Source organism: Felis catus, chromosome B1 (assembly GCF_018350175.1).
Source record: "Felis catus isolate Fca126 chromosome B1, F.catus_Fca126_mat1.0, whole genome shotgun sequence".
NCBI lineage: Eukaryota > Metazoa > Chordata > Mammalia > Carnivora > Felidae > Felis > Felis catus.
In genome coordinates, this window is record NC_058371.1 from 113,994,584 (window position 1) to 114,011,385 (window position 16,802).

The 16,802-nt window shown below is 39.1% G+C and overlaps 1 protein-coding gene across 18 annotated transcripts in view; it reads left to right on the forward strand.

The window, feature by feature from the left end:
* COL25A1 (collagen type XXV alpha 1 chain) overlaps positions 1-16,802 on the forward strand; it is a 467,566-nt gene that overhangs the window by 367,513 nt on the left and 83,251 nt on the right. For all 18 annotated transcript variants that reach the window (XM_019829115.3, XM_019829105.3, XM_019829103.3 and 15 more), the window contains 2 exons: positions 13,860-13,913; positions 16,230-16,256. In XM_019829115.3, coding sequence (XP_019684674.2) covers positions 13,860-13,913; positions 16,230-16,256 — 81 coding nt within the window. The remainder of the gene's footprint in view (positions 1-13,859; positions 13,914-16,229; positions 16,257-16,802) is intronic.

The window sequence follows — 16,802 nt, forward strand, 5'->3', positions numbered from 1 at the left end:
ACAAAATTGGTGATTGGCTTTGGCCAATAAACTTGGTAGTGAGTTTTTTTTTTTTTACACTATTTTCCTTCAAATATTGGCACTGTAACTGCTAATCTAAATATTTCCTATTTTTGTAATGTCTTCCAGATATTCAGATTGTATTAGGAGAAAGGACTTACATAAGCAGGAACATGGCATTAAACCCTAATCTAGCTCTTTAGGGCATCACAATCCACAAAGGGCTCCCAAGTATCCTTCTGTGAAATGTGTGGTAGGAAAAAGTGTGGACTCTGTAGTCAGAGAGAGAGAATGCTTCAGATCCTCATCCTCATTTGGACAAGTTACATAATGTTTCTAAGGCTTGGGTGTAAAATGTAAACACAGACCTTGCAGTATTAACCAGATAATGTCCCTAAAGTGAACGTGATGTTATAGATGCCCAGTGCATGTTATCAAATATCTATAGTAGCAGTAGCAGTAGTAGGAGTAGGATTGTGCTATAAGAATTTCAGCAAATGAGTCCTAGGTTTATCCTCCAGCAGGGAGCAGAAGCCAGCTGAATCATGATAGGAAGAATATGAATATGCAAACAGACCCAGGAAGGTAAAATCTTTCTCTGTCCCCCGGCTCTCTCTCCACTCACCTGCCCAGGAGCGCTGTCCTGGCAGCAGGATGCCCTGTGCGTTCACCTCATGTGCAGCCTTTGAAAGACCCTTTTCCTGGGGGCTCAAGGCACTTTCATTTGTAAAATGAGAGCTGTACTAATTTGTTTCTAAGTCTCTAAGAGATAAAGTCACCCGTGTCTCATTTCCAATTCAACCAGCTTCTAGCATTCTCTGTTCCCAATTCTGCAAGCTGTTGTTTCCATAATTTAGATTTGTTGCCAGCAGCCAAAGTAGTTGGGGCACAGTTAATACTAAGTCTCACCTAAAAACATGAAATGTTATCCTCTTCTTCTCAGCTAATCGTATTGGACACAAAAATTTTGTAATTCTCAAGAATAGATCTTGTTGGTTTAAAGGTATAATTAACATTTTGTTTGTGGTCCAATATTCATTATCCCTGTCTCTCTGTCTCTGTCTCTCTCTCTCTCATACATACACACACCCACATGCATATATGAAGACATGTATATCTGAACATTTCCAAATTAAACCCTACTCCTCAGATATACTGGAGGAGTGGGAGATTTTAAAAATAATTTGGTGGTAGAACTGTCTTTTAAACTGAAGAATCCTTTGACAAAATAAATTGCTGTCTATAATTTTTGTATATATATGTGTGTGTGTATCAGAACTTTTTAAATCTCAGCTTTTATTAGGTGTTATTATAACCTTATATTTTTTACCCTTTCCATATTTTCACATTAATTGGCACTCATAAAAACAAATCATCATAATGACAGTTTACTTGCATAACAATCAGTGCCCAGCACTGTGCAAATGCCATCTAAGAGGAGATCTAGGGACAAAGACAGAGTACTTTAAAAGTCTAATTGGTGCAGTTAACACCCTTGTCTGTTTGTTACTATGAAAATAATGATAAAGATTTTCAGGATTAAAAACCAATGGTTTTGTTTAAGCAAGCTAGAATTTTTCTCAGGCCCCAGATTCCTAGAGATTGTTTCCAAAACAAAAGACAAACATCAGAGGATCTTGTTCACGTATTTTTCAAACATTTTCTAGAATTTATTGTTTTTGAAACTTCAAAACATAATATAAATAAAAAATGATGTTAGCGTATCATCTATGAATCTATCTCAGATAGCTATGTGATTTTTAAGGAACATTAAATTTTAATTAGTTTATAGTTATGGTATTTAGAGTTCCTTTTCATCTCTTATCCATGGGTCTCACAGTTCTTCACTGACATTAATCCTCACAGCATACTTCTAATGGCATTTTTATTGTAAGTGTATTTAGAGAGCAGATAAATTGAAGCTCTCAGACTTCCAAAGGTCAAGTCATTTATTCAAGTCTATTAAGTGGGCTATTCAATGAACTCAGTATTTTTTATTCTTGATTCACTTACTTTAACAACTAAATACACTCTTTTCTTTGGCTGCCTTGGATCTAACATTAAATAGTCTGAATTAAATTCCTGAAGAATTTGAATATATTATGTTCTGTTTGTTTTCTGGTTGGTTAGCTTAAGATTTTTCTATCACAGAATTTACTCAGTTATCCATTATCCAATACAGTTGTGACTTTCCAATTTAGACTTTAAGAAAAGATATTCAGAGTAAATGAAATAAGTGATTTCTGATTCCAGATTAATGAATAATTCAGGGAAAGTATCTTACAGCAATTCAATCATGTTGCAGGTTAAAGTTGAGACAAATTATTTTTCTATTTCCTACAGTTAGCAATTATGTACCTTAGAATTCTAAGAACGCATGACTTTTGTCTCTAGTAATTATAACAATAGGATGCATCCTTTCTTCTTAAAGAAATATCATCATTTTCCTATTACAGGACATCCCAAGTAGTCAAATCACTTCATCCCTGAATGTGGTTCGTACATTCTCAGGCATTTTTATATATAAGCTTACCCTTAAAGAGACTTTTCATTCAATTTTACTTGTTAAGTGGAACAAACAGTGTTTCTATTCTTTATGTAATTAACTTTGAGGTCCTTTAAAGAAGAGTGACAAGTTAGTTATAAGAGGTAGTTTAATGTTGACTTGGAATAAATCAAGTGTAGTAAAGATTTTGTAAAACTACTTTCCCCCTGACTTCTTTTCGGTACGTTACTTTAGAATTTGATAATAATTATCATTCTACTAAATTCTGTTATTCCACTAAAATATTGGGAGAGGGGAGGAACAAAACGTGAGGGATGGGATTCCTAGGAAAAGGGGTGTAAGAGAAGGCAAGCTGCTCACAGGCTGTTGCAAAACAAACAATAAAGCAAACGTGTTTGAATTATGATATCATCAAGTCCACTTATTTTCCATTTTAATTGAAAAGAGTATGTTTTGTAGAAAGGATCACAAAAATGCTGATTTACTAGATCTGATTCACTTGCATACATAATCTGGGAAAGCTTTTTTTTTTTTTTAATTTTTTTTTCAACGTGTATTTATTTTTTGGGACAGAGAGAGACAGAGCATGAACGGGGGAGGGGCAGAGAGAGAGGGAGACACAGAATCGGAAGCAGGCTCCAGGCTCTGAGCCATCAGCCCAGAGCCCGACGCGGGGCTCAAACTCACGGACCGCGAGATCGTGACCTGGCTGAAGTCGGATGCTTAACCGACTGCGCCACCCAGGCGCCCCGCTTTTTTTTTTTTTTAAACTTCCCATAAATGTATCCACAGATTCACTTGCTGATTTTTTCAATCATCCGTTCAGCCCTTACTCCTAAGTGCCAGGCACCATCTGAGCACTGACATTAAAGCTGTCTCTGCCATCATGGAATTTGCACCCTAACTGGGGATGGGGACATTGAATGAACAGTTATACTAAAAAACAGTTACATTGCAGTATGAATGTGGCATAGTAGCATAGGGCAGCCCGGCCTAGTGCATAGGGCCAACTAATGCTGCTCTGAATAGGTAAGTAACTATAAGTGAGACCTAACAGGTGAACGGCGTTTGGCAAGGGGAGAGAAACTACCTCTGTGGTGCAGTACTTACAAATTAAATTGCAGACCACCTTGGTCTTAGAATTTGGTTTCTAAAACACTGTATGATCAACTACTGTGGGGTTTTTGTGTTCATCATGGTCTACCTTCTCTCCAAGCTTATGACCTTTAAAATATTAAATCAAGGGGCGCCTGGGTGGCGCAGACGGTTAAGCGTCCGACTTCAGCCAGGTCACGATCTCGCGGTCTGTGAGTTTGAGCCCCGCGTCAGGCTCTGGGCTGATGGCTCAGAGCCTGGAGCCTGTTTCCGATTCTGTGTCTCCCTCTCTCTCTGCCCCTCCCCCGTTCATGCTCTGTCTCTCTCTGTCCCAAAAATAAATAAACGTTGAAAAAAAAATAAATAAATAAATAAAATAAAATATTAAATCAATGTAAGCCACAAAGCCTGTTCTTGTGTCATAAGCTCTGACCTCTAAATGATACTCTGGATTTTGGAAACTTGTATTAAGAATAAGGCTGCAATGAAATAACGTATTGTGACAATCCTAACAGGTTAGCATCTACCCAATTCCATCTATTTGATACAAGCCCACATTGTCAAATGGATAGTAACCGTTTTCCAACTGTGAGATAGCATCAGTGGGATTAATTTATGAGAAATCGAATTTCTTTCAGGATTCCCTTCTCTGCCTTCTCGCCTAATGCAGACAACACAAGCGTGCAGTTTATAGTAAATACTAACATGTATTCAGCATTTACTGTCAGGCACTGTCCCTGGTGTTGTGTGCAGAATAGCTCACTTACTCCTCAAAGCAATACTATGAAGGGAGAACTAGCATTTTCTCCTCTTTATTAATGAGGAAATGGGAGCGCAGAAAGGATAAATGTTTTGTCCAGAGTTACCGAGGTGTTTGTGATGGAGTTCAGCATCAAAACCAGACGGTCTGATCTGACTGCACAAGACTCTGGTTCCACCATTGAGAATGAGGATCTTAAATTCAGAGTATCTCAGCTCTGCCATTCAGTATTTGTATGACCTTGGGCAAGTTACCTACCTTCTCTGAACCTTAGTGTCTTCGTTTATCAAATGAAGATTATAATATTTACCTCAAAATTTAATCAGAAAAAAAGTAATAAATGTAACTTTTTAAAATATGTTAAATATTTTTAAATAAAATATTAAATAAGGACAGACTATGTTCTTCTCTGTTTTAGGGGCATTAATAACTCCATGACTCAGAAGTCTCCTGGGTGTATAAGCAAATGTTAGTAAGAACTATTATTTCTTTCTACGACTCTTCAAAGGACTTTAGAATTTTTCCAGTTGGACATAACCACTTAACATTTCTATTAATAATTAGACATATTCTCTTCCCAAGAAAAAAAGGGAATTTATCACTCAAACTATACATAGATCATTAAGAACTATGCTTTAGGAAAGAAGAAATTAGCTGGGTTTTAAAACTTTATAAAACAGATATATTATTGAAGGCACATTATGTTGCAAGTCCTAGAATACTTAACAGAACTACTTTTGAAAAATACAGGTGTTTCTTGGTCAGAGAACTTGAAAGTCTGGCACTGATGAGGGATTCACCTTTGCTTTGCTCTGGCAACTAAACCTTATCACTGAGAATCCAGATTCTTTCCTGTCTTCGCCCCGGCCTCCTGGCTGCGGCCTTCACCCTAGCGCCTGCTCTCCCCTTGGTTGCTGGGTGGCTGCTAGTCACGCCTGGGGATTCATTCTTTCCTACCAACATGCAGAGCGTGAATGAGTGTTTTCCCCCAAACATCCCACAAAACTTTGGAGTTTCTGTGTAAGTGGGCACACAGAGGTCATGGCCTCTCCCTCCTTCCCTGCCTATGAAAATGCCAGATGCTGATTAGCTACTACCACTGCGATTTCTTTTCTAGCCGTCCCAGTTCCATGGGAAGTTGCAAGAATTGTCACTAATTGTCTAAGTTAGAAGAGATTTGTGTTAACACAAGGAAGCGGAACAGCTATACTATATCTGATTTATCCCAGTGCTAAGAAACTCTTCCACTTCACACAACCCCCTTTATCCTATTTTGATTATATCTTCCCCAAACAGAAGACTTTGTTCTTAATCTTTTTTTCCCCGTGAAAGTACACACGGTGAATAATTTTATATATATGGAAAAGACAACCCTATGTGGCACCGTGCTCTCTGGCTGGTGTTTGCTCATTTTGGTACCTTTTATAAGTTATTTCAAAGTGAAATGCTGGATGGTGTTTCCTTTAGACCCAGGCAAGCAGTGATTCTCATCTTGCCTGTTCTGTTCTTCCTGTGTGACCCTCCCCACAGTGTGAGGAGTCCAGAGGGCCAAGGAGGCATGCCTACTCAAAGCCCAATCCCCCCACTTCTGAATCCTGTCCTAGGCACCTACGACCTAGGAATTCCTGCCCCAACTGTCCTGATTCAACGTTTATTTATTTTTGGGACAGAGAGAGACAGAGCATGAACAGGGGAGGGGCAGAGAGAGAGGGAGACACAGAATCGGAAACAGGCTCCAGGCTCTGAGCCATCAGCCCAGAGCCTGATGCGGGGCTCAAACTCCCGGACCGTGAGATCGTGACCTGGCTGAAGTCGGACGCTTAACCGACTGTGCCACCCAGGCGCCCCCCAACTGTCCTGATTCTACTTTCAATGCTTGTATTGGTCTCTTCTCCAGGTCCATATTCCCATGAGTAACCACAAACTGGCATGTGCACACCTGAACCTGTGTGTGACCTTGGAGCAGCTATCGATAGGGAGCTATGGGCAAAGCTTGTAGGCTGTGATATTCACACACAACCCTCCAGGCCCTTGCTGGTGAATAATAGGACTAGGGTTGAGAAAAGAAGGGAGGATATTAGCCCTGTGGGGTCATCCATGTGTACTTCTGCCCAAACCTGACCTACAAATCTTAGGGGTGTGCTCAAGGCACATGATTTTCATTTATGTAAATTTCACCCAAAATAACACAACTTAGCTGTGTTTTGTGAGCACTTAATTCTTAGCTATCTCTTTGCATCCGAATTTCTCTGTTCAAATTGTATTTTGTACATTTATGTCTATATTAGCAGTACAAAAACTAAAAAGTCTTCACTAGCAGACTTATTTCTGAAATAGTCCATACCATAATATTATTGATACAATTGCCATGTTTACTTATTTTACAGTTTTAGACATTTGTATTTATTTATTTTTTAAATAAAGTTTATTTACTTATTTTGAGAGAGAGGGAGAGAGAGAGAGAGAACACAAACAGAGGAGGGGCAGAGAGAGAGAGAGGGAGAGAGAGAATCCCAAGCAGGCTCCACGCTGTCAGCACAGAGCCCGACGTGGGGCTCCATCCCCAGAACCCTGAGATCATGACCTGAGCCGAAATCAAGAGTCAGATGCTTAATGGACTAAGCCACCCAGGTGCCCCATAGACATCTGTACTGGTTTTAAAAAGCATAATGAATGTTTGGTTACTAGGTTTAGTTTAGTTATGACTTTAATCACTTTAAGACCCATTTCAGGAAATTTTCTGAAATAGAATGTTTTTATTAAGCTGCTAGCTGATAGACCTGTCAACTTTCTACTCATTAGTATTCGTATTACCAATGTGGACAAGACAGATTCTAATTTTAGGAAGTGATTTTGCTGATTAGGTAAACAAGACAGAGCCCTCTACAGGACACATAACCAAACCCACCCAGGTTTTCTGGGTGTTCTTTGACCAAGTTACAAAGCTTCCTCTGCCTTTACGCAAGAAGGAGGAAAAGAATTAGAGATTGGGCATGCAAGCAGAAGCCTTTTAGAAACTTCTAAATCATTTTACATTAGAGAGAGTGAAGCTGAATGCACAGGGTGGTCTAGGAAGGAGGAAAGGAAGGAGGAAGGTGAGATGGAAAGGGGAGATGAAGAAGCCAGCCAGATGAGGAAAACCACCTGCTCTGTGATGTGACACCTTCCCAGGAACACCAGATATTCAATCCTGAACTCACAAAAGGCCTGGGGAGAGTAGGGTTCTGGAGGGAACTGGTGAAGAAAACTGACTAAATCCATCTGAACTGGTCTGGGGCAAAACAGAGATGAACCCCAGCAGAAGGGTCATGGGGAGCATATCACGACTTCCTTCACCTGTGACATCGGGCCTGGAGCCAAGTTTAATCAGGCGTCTGAGGAATAAGGAATCACCAGGTGACATCCGTAGTCCAACAACAACAACAACAAATAATAATAATAATAATAATAATAATATGTGGGTATCATGATTTCAAGAAAATTTTCTTTTTTTTTTAATTTTTTAACCTTTATTTTTGAGACAGAGGGAGACAGAGCATGAATGGGGGAGGGTCAGAGAGAGGGAGACACAGAATCTGAAACAGGCTCCAGGCTCTGAGCTGTCAGCACAGAGCCCGACGTGAGGCTTGAACTCACGGACTGCGAGATCACGATCTGAGCCGAAGTCGGATGCTTAACCGACTGAGCCACCCAGGCGCCCCAAGAAAATTTTCTAAGTAAATGAGGTACCTCGTTTACCTGAGGTAAATGATCACACATACAAGCTCCGAAAGAATCTCGTGGGAACTTTGGACGACATGATAATTCATGGAACCAGCACTGCACCAGCTACTGCTCACCCTCCATTTGAGGCACAGGGGTGCACGAAGGAGCAGATAGAAGAATATATGGAAATACATAGAAGGGCCAGTCTGTGTACCCACAGGCAGAACTGTGGCAGCCTTTGGTGCTCTAGGCACCTTTCCTCTGACAGAGTACTGGAAGAGCTCAGGAGCATGAGCCCCTTGGAAGCCATGAAAGTTCTGCTCATTCAAGGCATCCTGCCCCTCACAGGACTCCTTCCCCCAATGCACCCCACCCTTCACTTACCCCAAGCTGTTCCTTTGCTCTTCAGTTCTGATGTTTCAGACTAACCTATGTGACTGGAGAGGTCACTGTTGGGTTAACATCTCTCCCATCTTTTTCCTGGGTCCCCTTCTCTTTTCCCACCATTGCCTGCCTTGCTGTAGCTGAGACAAAGAGCCATGTCTTGCCACCATGCTTACAGGTTTTTCCAGTTTCCTAGAAGAGAAGTCTTGCTGTCTCACTCTCTCCCCAGGCCTATAAGCTGCACATCTTAATGTGGGCTTAATGTGTTTGCTTCTCCTGTATTCATTCCTTTCTCCAACATATATGTACTGAACAATTATTATGTTTAAGGTACCATTTCCAAGCAGTGTAGAAAGAGGAATGAACAAAATAGAGCAAGTTCATATTTTAGGGTGGTGAGGGGGTGGGGCGGGAAATAGGGTCACCGAATAGTATACAGGATACCCAGTTAAATTTGACTTTCAGATACACAACCCCTAATTTCTAATATGACTATGTCCCGTTCAGTGTTCGGAATATGCGTAACTTGAAAACCGTGGTGTTTATCTGAAATTGAAATTTGAGTAGACGTCCTGTATTTTCTTTCTGAAACACGGCATTCCTAGTAGGGGAGACAGATTTGAAACCTAACGAGTATACCTGGTGTGATAATTACTGCAACAAAGAGAATAAAGTCAGACAGTGGGCCTACGAAGCGGTGGTGCCATGGTGTTGAGGTATCCAGGCAACCCCTGTGATGGGAGATATTTGAGCCGAGGCTGAAGGAGGTGACAGGTGTACAGAATGACACATGACTTTTCTAGAACATTAAAAACATTTAAAGATCGGGGCTAGAACTTTTATGCTATAGTATCATGCTGTAAAATGCTACATTTCTATAAATTTCAAAATCTGTAGGTCATTTTGTATCCACCTTCACCCAAGTTTGTGTTCATACTCATTTGTCATTAGGAAACTAGAGTAGAAAACTAAACTAGAGTAAACTAGAGAGAAAAAATAGGAGTGGAGAGGGGCGCCTGGGTGGCTCAGTCGGGTAAGCGTCTGACTTCAGCTCAGGTCATGATCTCGCAGTTTGTGAGTTTGAGCCCCACGTCGGGCTCTGTGCTGACAGCTCAGAGCCTGCAGCCTGCTTCAGATTCTGTGTCTCCCTCTCTCTCTGCCCCTCCCCTGCTCATGCTCTGTCTCAAAAATAAATAAAAACATTTTTAAAAAATTAAAAAAAAATAGGAGTGGAGAGCAGAAACCCCATTTTCTTGACTTTTCCCCAAACGGTTATATCTAAATTTATTTACTTTGAAAGAAAGAGAGAGAGCACAAGCAGGGGAGGGCAGAGAGACTGAGAGACAGAACCCAAAGGTACTCCGCACCATCAGTGCAGAGCCCGATGTGGGGCTCAAACTCCTGAACCATGACATCATGACCTGAGCTGAGATCAAGAGTTGGACACTTAATGGACTGCGCCACCCAGGCACCCCTTCCCCAAACAGTTGTATCTAAAAGTCCCTGTTGGGTGTCTCACTACTTTCAAAGAATCCTCCTCTACCGAGTGCTATGTACCCAATTGCTGTCAAAGCCATTGAGACCCTGAAGCCTTATATAAGGGACAGCCACTTCGCACCATGACTGCCTGCAGAAGGGGACTAAATGTCTGTTCTGCTCACTCCTCAAGCCTTTGAGATCTCTCTATGCACTGTGACAGTCAACAAAAAAGGTCCAGTACACTTCAGTGTTTCATATGGGTTATCAGTGACCATTAGTCTTTATTTTACTGCCTGTGCACACCAACACCCCAACTTCAGAAGTAGGAGAACGGCCTTAAGACTGATGCTATGTTTGCAGCATAAGGAGAGTCAGTGATATTATATCACTGTGACTGTTGTATGCTGACAGATCGTAGCTACACTTATGTGAGCATAGCATGACCTATAGAGAAGTTGAATGACTATGTTGTACATCTGAAACTAATATGATGTTGTGTGTTGACTGTACTCAAATAAAAAAGTTAAAAAATAAATTTAAAAAATTAGCCTGAGAAAGAGCTAAAAATCCCAGAAAAAAAAAAAAAGACCAATGCCATGTTCTGATCAGAATAATTCTTTCCACCCATTACTGGTCCACATTCTTTGTAGTTTTTTTCCTCTTCTGTTTGGATGAGTTCTTTTTGAAAATGCAGTACTTAAACAAAATCAGTTTTGACAAGTGAATGTAAAATTATATTGTGCTGAAAATTTTAAGCTACAGCTCACTGTAAATTCCCATTGCGAGAATAGAAAACAATTGCCATCAGGTAAGCAATATTATCACTAAATGACCTACTTCCCTTTAACACTCAGTCTCATAAGACAACTGCATTCCTTTCTTTCAGTATTCTTTCGAGTTGACCCTGATTAGCAGCACCTGAAATAATCGTGGGAGTCTTGAGTGATGTCTTACATTAGGGTTATAAAAAGCATTGGTTTGAGAGAGAGTGAGAGAGAGAAGGGAAGGAAGGAAGGAAGAAAGAAAGAAAAAGTAGCAAGCGAGCTTTCATAAAAGTTGTATAAAACTTTCATAAAAGTTGAACCCAACTTTTAGCTCAAATACACATGTTGTCATTTGGGAATAATACATTGGGAATAGCTTTAGAATTTAAAATATAATAGAGAAAACTTTATCATTCTACCTGAAGTTAAGATGTTAGCTTCTGGTTTTTGTTATTACTCTCTTTGGAATGTCCTTCAGTATTTGTAAAATACATTCAGAAATAGAGAGAAACAGGGGTGCCTACGTGGCTCAGTCGGTTAAGTGTCTGACTTCAGCTCCAGTCATGATCTCACGGTTTGCGGGCTCGAGCCTCACATCCAGCTCTTTGCTGACAGCTCAGACATATTTATAGAGGTGTTTGTTTTAGTTTATCTTTAATAGCGAAAATTAGAAACAACCTAAGTATTCAACTATTTGGGACAGATCAAACATATGATCGCACCTGACTTTGATGGATGATAAACTGTTCATAAGACAATCATGAATACTATGTGAAAACAAATATGTGGTATTAAATAATAAAAAAATAAGAACATCAAACCATGTAATAAGCTTACGAATGCTTGAAAATATGTAAGCATAAATAAAAAAGACTGGAAGGAAACAGGACAAAATGAAAACAATTTTGATTGAATTGGGTGCATAGCGTGATGGAATTATAGGTGCATTATTATTTTAACAATATATAAAATTTTTAAAAAGAGGTCAAGTTTTAGTCCCTCAGTGTTCATATATTAAGGAGGGTGTTAAGCAGATACCTAAGCAACGTCTCTCTTCCTTGCTTCAAAAATCTCAGCATGTGTTTTGTTCAGTTCCAGGGGCTTAACTACTTTTTTTTTATTATTATTCTGGCTACCGTGGTTATTCTTTGAAAGGCTAAACAAAGTTCATATTGTTTCCTGGCAGCATCTCTTATTTTCATTAAACCATGAGTTATGATATTAGTGCATCCTGTTGTCAATTCTTTGAAGAAAGCAGACTTGATAACTCATCTTCTGTTACATAGTAAATAATAGTCCTCTTTCAGGGTGTATTTTATTTCCAAGTTCTTACTCTTTGCCATGTACAAATAACCAGTCAAGATTTTCCTATAATGGTCATTGCTCTTCTGTCAACATTTTTGCCATTTATCCAAGGAAAGTGCAAGAGTTACAATTATACTGTAACTTTATATACGAAGCAGAAGTTCTTCCAGGAAGTTATGACTTTAGTAAAATATTTTTTTATTCTTCTACAAGGATAAATAGGCTTCCTATTATTAGTTTATCTGGGAGGTTTACACAACTCATCTTTATAGAAGTTATAGTTAAGTCAGGTTTCTATACATTATGTAAGATCATTTATAACTGAGGAATATAAACCAATGATCATGAGGATAGAAATACTCCTTTGCATCCTCTCCCAATTTCTAAAGACTTTCATTCATTCAGGAATGCATCGTATTAAGAGCACAACCTCTTAAGCTAGATCATGAGAGTTCAAATCTTGGCTGCAGTCGTGTCAATCTAGAAGTTACTTAACCTCTCTGTGCCTTAGTTTCTTCATCTGTTTCATAGAGATAAGGTAGTACTTACCTCATAGAAATTTGTGAGAGTAAGTTGATAAATGTAAAATTCCTGGCACTTAAAATGGTACTATTATTACTAATGTACATGTTTGTGAAGCTGAGAGCACAAATACAAAAATGGCACAAATTCTGCTCTCCAGGTGCCATAGAAAACTCACTTAAAAATCAACTAAGTCTGCAGGGAACCTAAAACTGCTCTAAAAATAGTGTTGTTGTTGTTGTTGTTGTTTTTAAATCAAGTAACAACTTTACTACCTTCAGTGGAAAGAAGAAAGCTATCCCATTGTTGGAGCACACAGTAAAGAGCTTTGGGAATATTTGTAAGTGAAAATGAAATTCTAGTTGATCTTACTTTGAGCCACATGGAAGCACTGAGAGCCAGAGTATCTTACCTTTGCTTCTGGGCACTTTATGGACTTGTCCTCTTTAGAAAGCAGTTGCTGGTTCAGAGCCTATGAAACTGGTAGACAACCTCTTCTTTCTTTTTCTTTTTTTTATTTAAAAAAATTTCTTTTAAGTTTATTTATTTATTTATTTGGAGAGAGGAAGAGAATCCCAAGCAGGCTTCGCACTGTCAGCTGACAGCGTGGAGCCTGATGCAGGGCTTGAACTCACAAACTGCCAAGATCGTGACCTGAGCCAAAGTCAAACGCTCAACCAACTGAGCCATCCAGGCACCTCTACAACCTCTTCTTTCTAAAAGGGAAAACTCTTCTGACCTAGTAACCACCATCTTTTTCCCAAATGCCTATTTATTACTCAATATGACAATGAGAACCACAGTTCTAAATGTTTTATTCTAATTATTTTTTACAGTGAAATTGAGAAACCAAAACCATTTTTACTTTTCACTCTGTCAAATGTGTCTAATTTTGCAGGTGTTCAAAGATGTGTGTGTGCATTCAGCTTTAGACTGATTAAGTCTCATAATAATTTCGTTTTTATGTTTCTGAGCTGATGAACCACTTAAAAGTTCTCCATCAGGAGAGATTATGTTTTCATATATCTTTAACTCATTCCACAAATGTTTATTTATTGCCTACAAGGTACCCAACATCATGCTAGATACTCATTTCCGTTGGTAAGTTGCTTCAGCTTTCTTAATGAAGAAAAGACTGAACCAAGGAAATTAACATGTTTTATTCTTGGTCCTGAGCACAGAGAATTGTGGACCAAATGAGCTAGCTTGTATTTACATTAGTAGTCACTTTTTTTCTCCCTACTTCTAGAGCACTGCTGGATAGCTATATCCTTTACTGATCTATATAATGTATGGATTTTGTCTATTTTATTTAATAGTATCTATTTTTTATTATGAGGGTGAGCCTGGGTTGCCTGGAACAGTAGGACAAAACGGAATACCAGGGCCAAAGGTTAGTACAAATAAAACCAAGCAGAATCATTTGAGACATGAGTTTTCATTCAACTGTAAACTGGAACTTTTTTTTTTAATATCCCACTGATTTTACTTGGCTGGAATATTTGTCAATAGTAAAATATGCTGCAGTATAGAACTTTGTGACTAGTGACTAAATTATGTTTGTGACTCTCATTACCATTAAAAATGCAGAAAAACAAATAGAAAAAGATTGTCAGAATCTTTATTCTGAGATACTTCAATAACATGAGAAGAAGCCCGTGTTTCAAATATGCCTGTTGTCATTTTGCTATTTAGTGAGCATATTAAAATGTAGGCCATGTCCATACTGCCTAAAGTGTGCATAATATTTACAAGGCTTACTAAAGATGATTTCACAGTGACACTGTGGCCTTTCTTCAATATTTGGTCACCTCCAACACTTACGCAACATAACCAGTTAATCAAATGAAAAGTAGAATAAAGATGTGGCATGTGTGAGAGTTTTTTGAGATTTTTATTTTTTTTTAAGTAATCTCTACACCCGACATGGGGCTCAAACTCAACAATCCTGAGATCAAGAGTCACACGCTCCACTGACTGAGCCAGCCAGGCACCCCACGATGTGACACGTTTGAAATTTTAAAATGGATGTAGTCTGAATTACTAAATGGGGAAAAAATGTAATGAGGATTTGGGGGGGTTGAAAATTTTCTTTGTTTTTTGAAGAACAAATGAATCTGTTAAATATAAAACGATTGGTGACAGTTCAGTTTAAACCAAACAGGCAGACAAATCCCAAATCCTTTGATGAGTGAGCATCCCTTGAAGTACATAACTAATGTTTAATCCTGTCAGCTGTGCTGGTGTGTATCCGTACCCACAGATGCCTGTCAGCTGATTTTACAGATCACATTGCTATTGACAGGCGCCTAGGACAGACCTAAAATTTATAGACCTGTCCTTTGTCTTGCAGCAAATATTCCTTGTGGGACTACAGCCATTCTCCTGTCTTCTCCCCTTTCTTGCTTCATGCTAAAAAGCCAAATGATAAGAGTTAATGCTTAATGCACGTTCTCAGTACTGTTCTTCTGTTGCCTAGCAACCATCAGGATGGATGGTGAGCAGTGAAAGGTGGCCAGAAATCTGGAAAGCCAAAGGGTCAGGCTGAGTCCCAGCAAATGAGAAGAGTCTTGCCTCTAAATTGATTTTGAGTGGCTTTTAGTTTAGAAAATACACAATAATCGCCTGAAACCATTTTTTAATGCAGTTTTATCTGATGGCAAAATTTACTGATGCTTTTTTCATAAGAGGAATATTATCATAATGTGTATGATTTATTTTAGAATTTTCCCACTCCATCACCTATGCCTTCCTGGGTAAAGTAAAAATAAGGATTCTCTTCAAAGCACAATTTAGCATTTTAGTCCTCATACTGTCCAGGAAATAATTTTGAATAAAGACATTCTCCTGAACTCACTTCAACTCTGCTCCATTCTAGTATTTTTTCCTGAAGGTACCAACTCCTCCTAAAATACTCCTGATTTGGATCATGCTAGTTACCAGCAAGTTGAAGGGAGTTCATGACACCGTGAGGAGGTCCAAGTTTAGGACTGTGTTTATGATCATGTTTGAAGAAGATAGATTGGGGCACTACACAGACCCTAGACCCCTGCAATAATCCAGACACTGGGGGCTCCTTTGAGCAGAAGACCACGAAAGGATGTGTTGGCTCCCCTTATTGATTCTGAGTTTGGGCAGGTTAAAACTTGAAAACGAAGAAGCCGCTCAAGACATTAAATTGCCACCACACTGGTCTTAATGCCCCCAAAGCTGGCTTCTGGAAGATAATCTTAAATGTCTTTCTTTAGTCCTTTAAAAACAAAGAATTAAGATTACATTTGATATTGATATCCATGCCCAATTCTTCAAGAAACTCATCTTACTATTTGTTTTCAATACAGCAATTCTATATTGCCAAAATAGAAAATGTCACATATAATTTGCTTAGTATATTCAAAAAAAATTTTTTTTTCAACATTTATTTATTTTTGGGACAGAGAGAGACAGAGCATGAACGGGGGAGGGGCAGAGAGAGAGGGAGACACAGAATCGGAAACAGGCTCCAGGCTCTGAGCCATCAGCCCAGAGCCCGACGCGGGGCTCGAACTCACGGACCGTGAGATCGTGAGCTGGCTGAAGTCGGACGCTTAACCGACTGCGCCACCCAGGCACCCCAGCTTAGTATATTCAATATCTCAATTTGTTTGGTGTTGTTTAATTGGGTGTTTTATAGTTTAATGTGTCACTCAATCTTTGTTCTTTTGCTCAGGGAGAACCTGGAGATCGAGGAGAAAAGGTAAGAATGATTCTGCCTGTAATTATCTTTTTTCCTCCCTAAAGAGAGACTAAACCGAACTTATTTAAGTATGGATGGCTAGATAGCAATAGATATAGATACGTAAAGATAGACATAACAACCACTGTTCTTGTCAAACTGTTAATTAGTAGAAGGAGAGAATAGTGTAGTTCTTATGTTTGGACAGAGATTTGGGTAAAATCGTTTAAAGAAATGGAAGGAAAGGGAGCAAATTTAAACATTCTGTGTCAAGCTTTTAAATGTTTTTCAAAAATCCCTAGGCCTGCAAAATTTGTTTTGCCTACTTGCTAACACCACTCCAATACTTTTCTAAGCATCCACATCTCTCCCTACTGCTTCTTAGGTCACTAAGTTAAGGGGATACAGATGTTTACCTGCAACAAATATACTGGGAATTGCCCCACAAAGAATTCCTATAAAAAATAAAAAAGAGAAACAAAAGGAGAAGAATGCCATATGTTAAATTTCTCACAGTCGTCCTTCCTGACTACTTTTGCGGGCCTCCTGATTATTTTTAGACTCCCC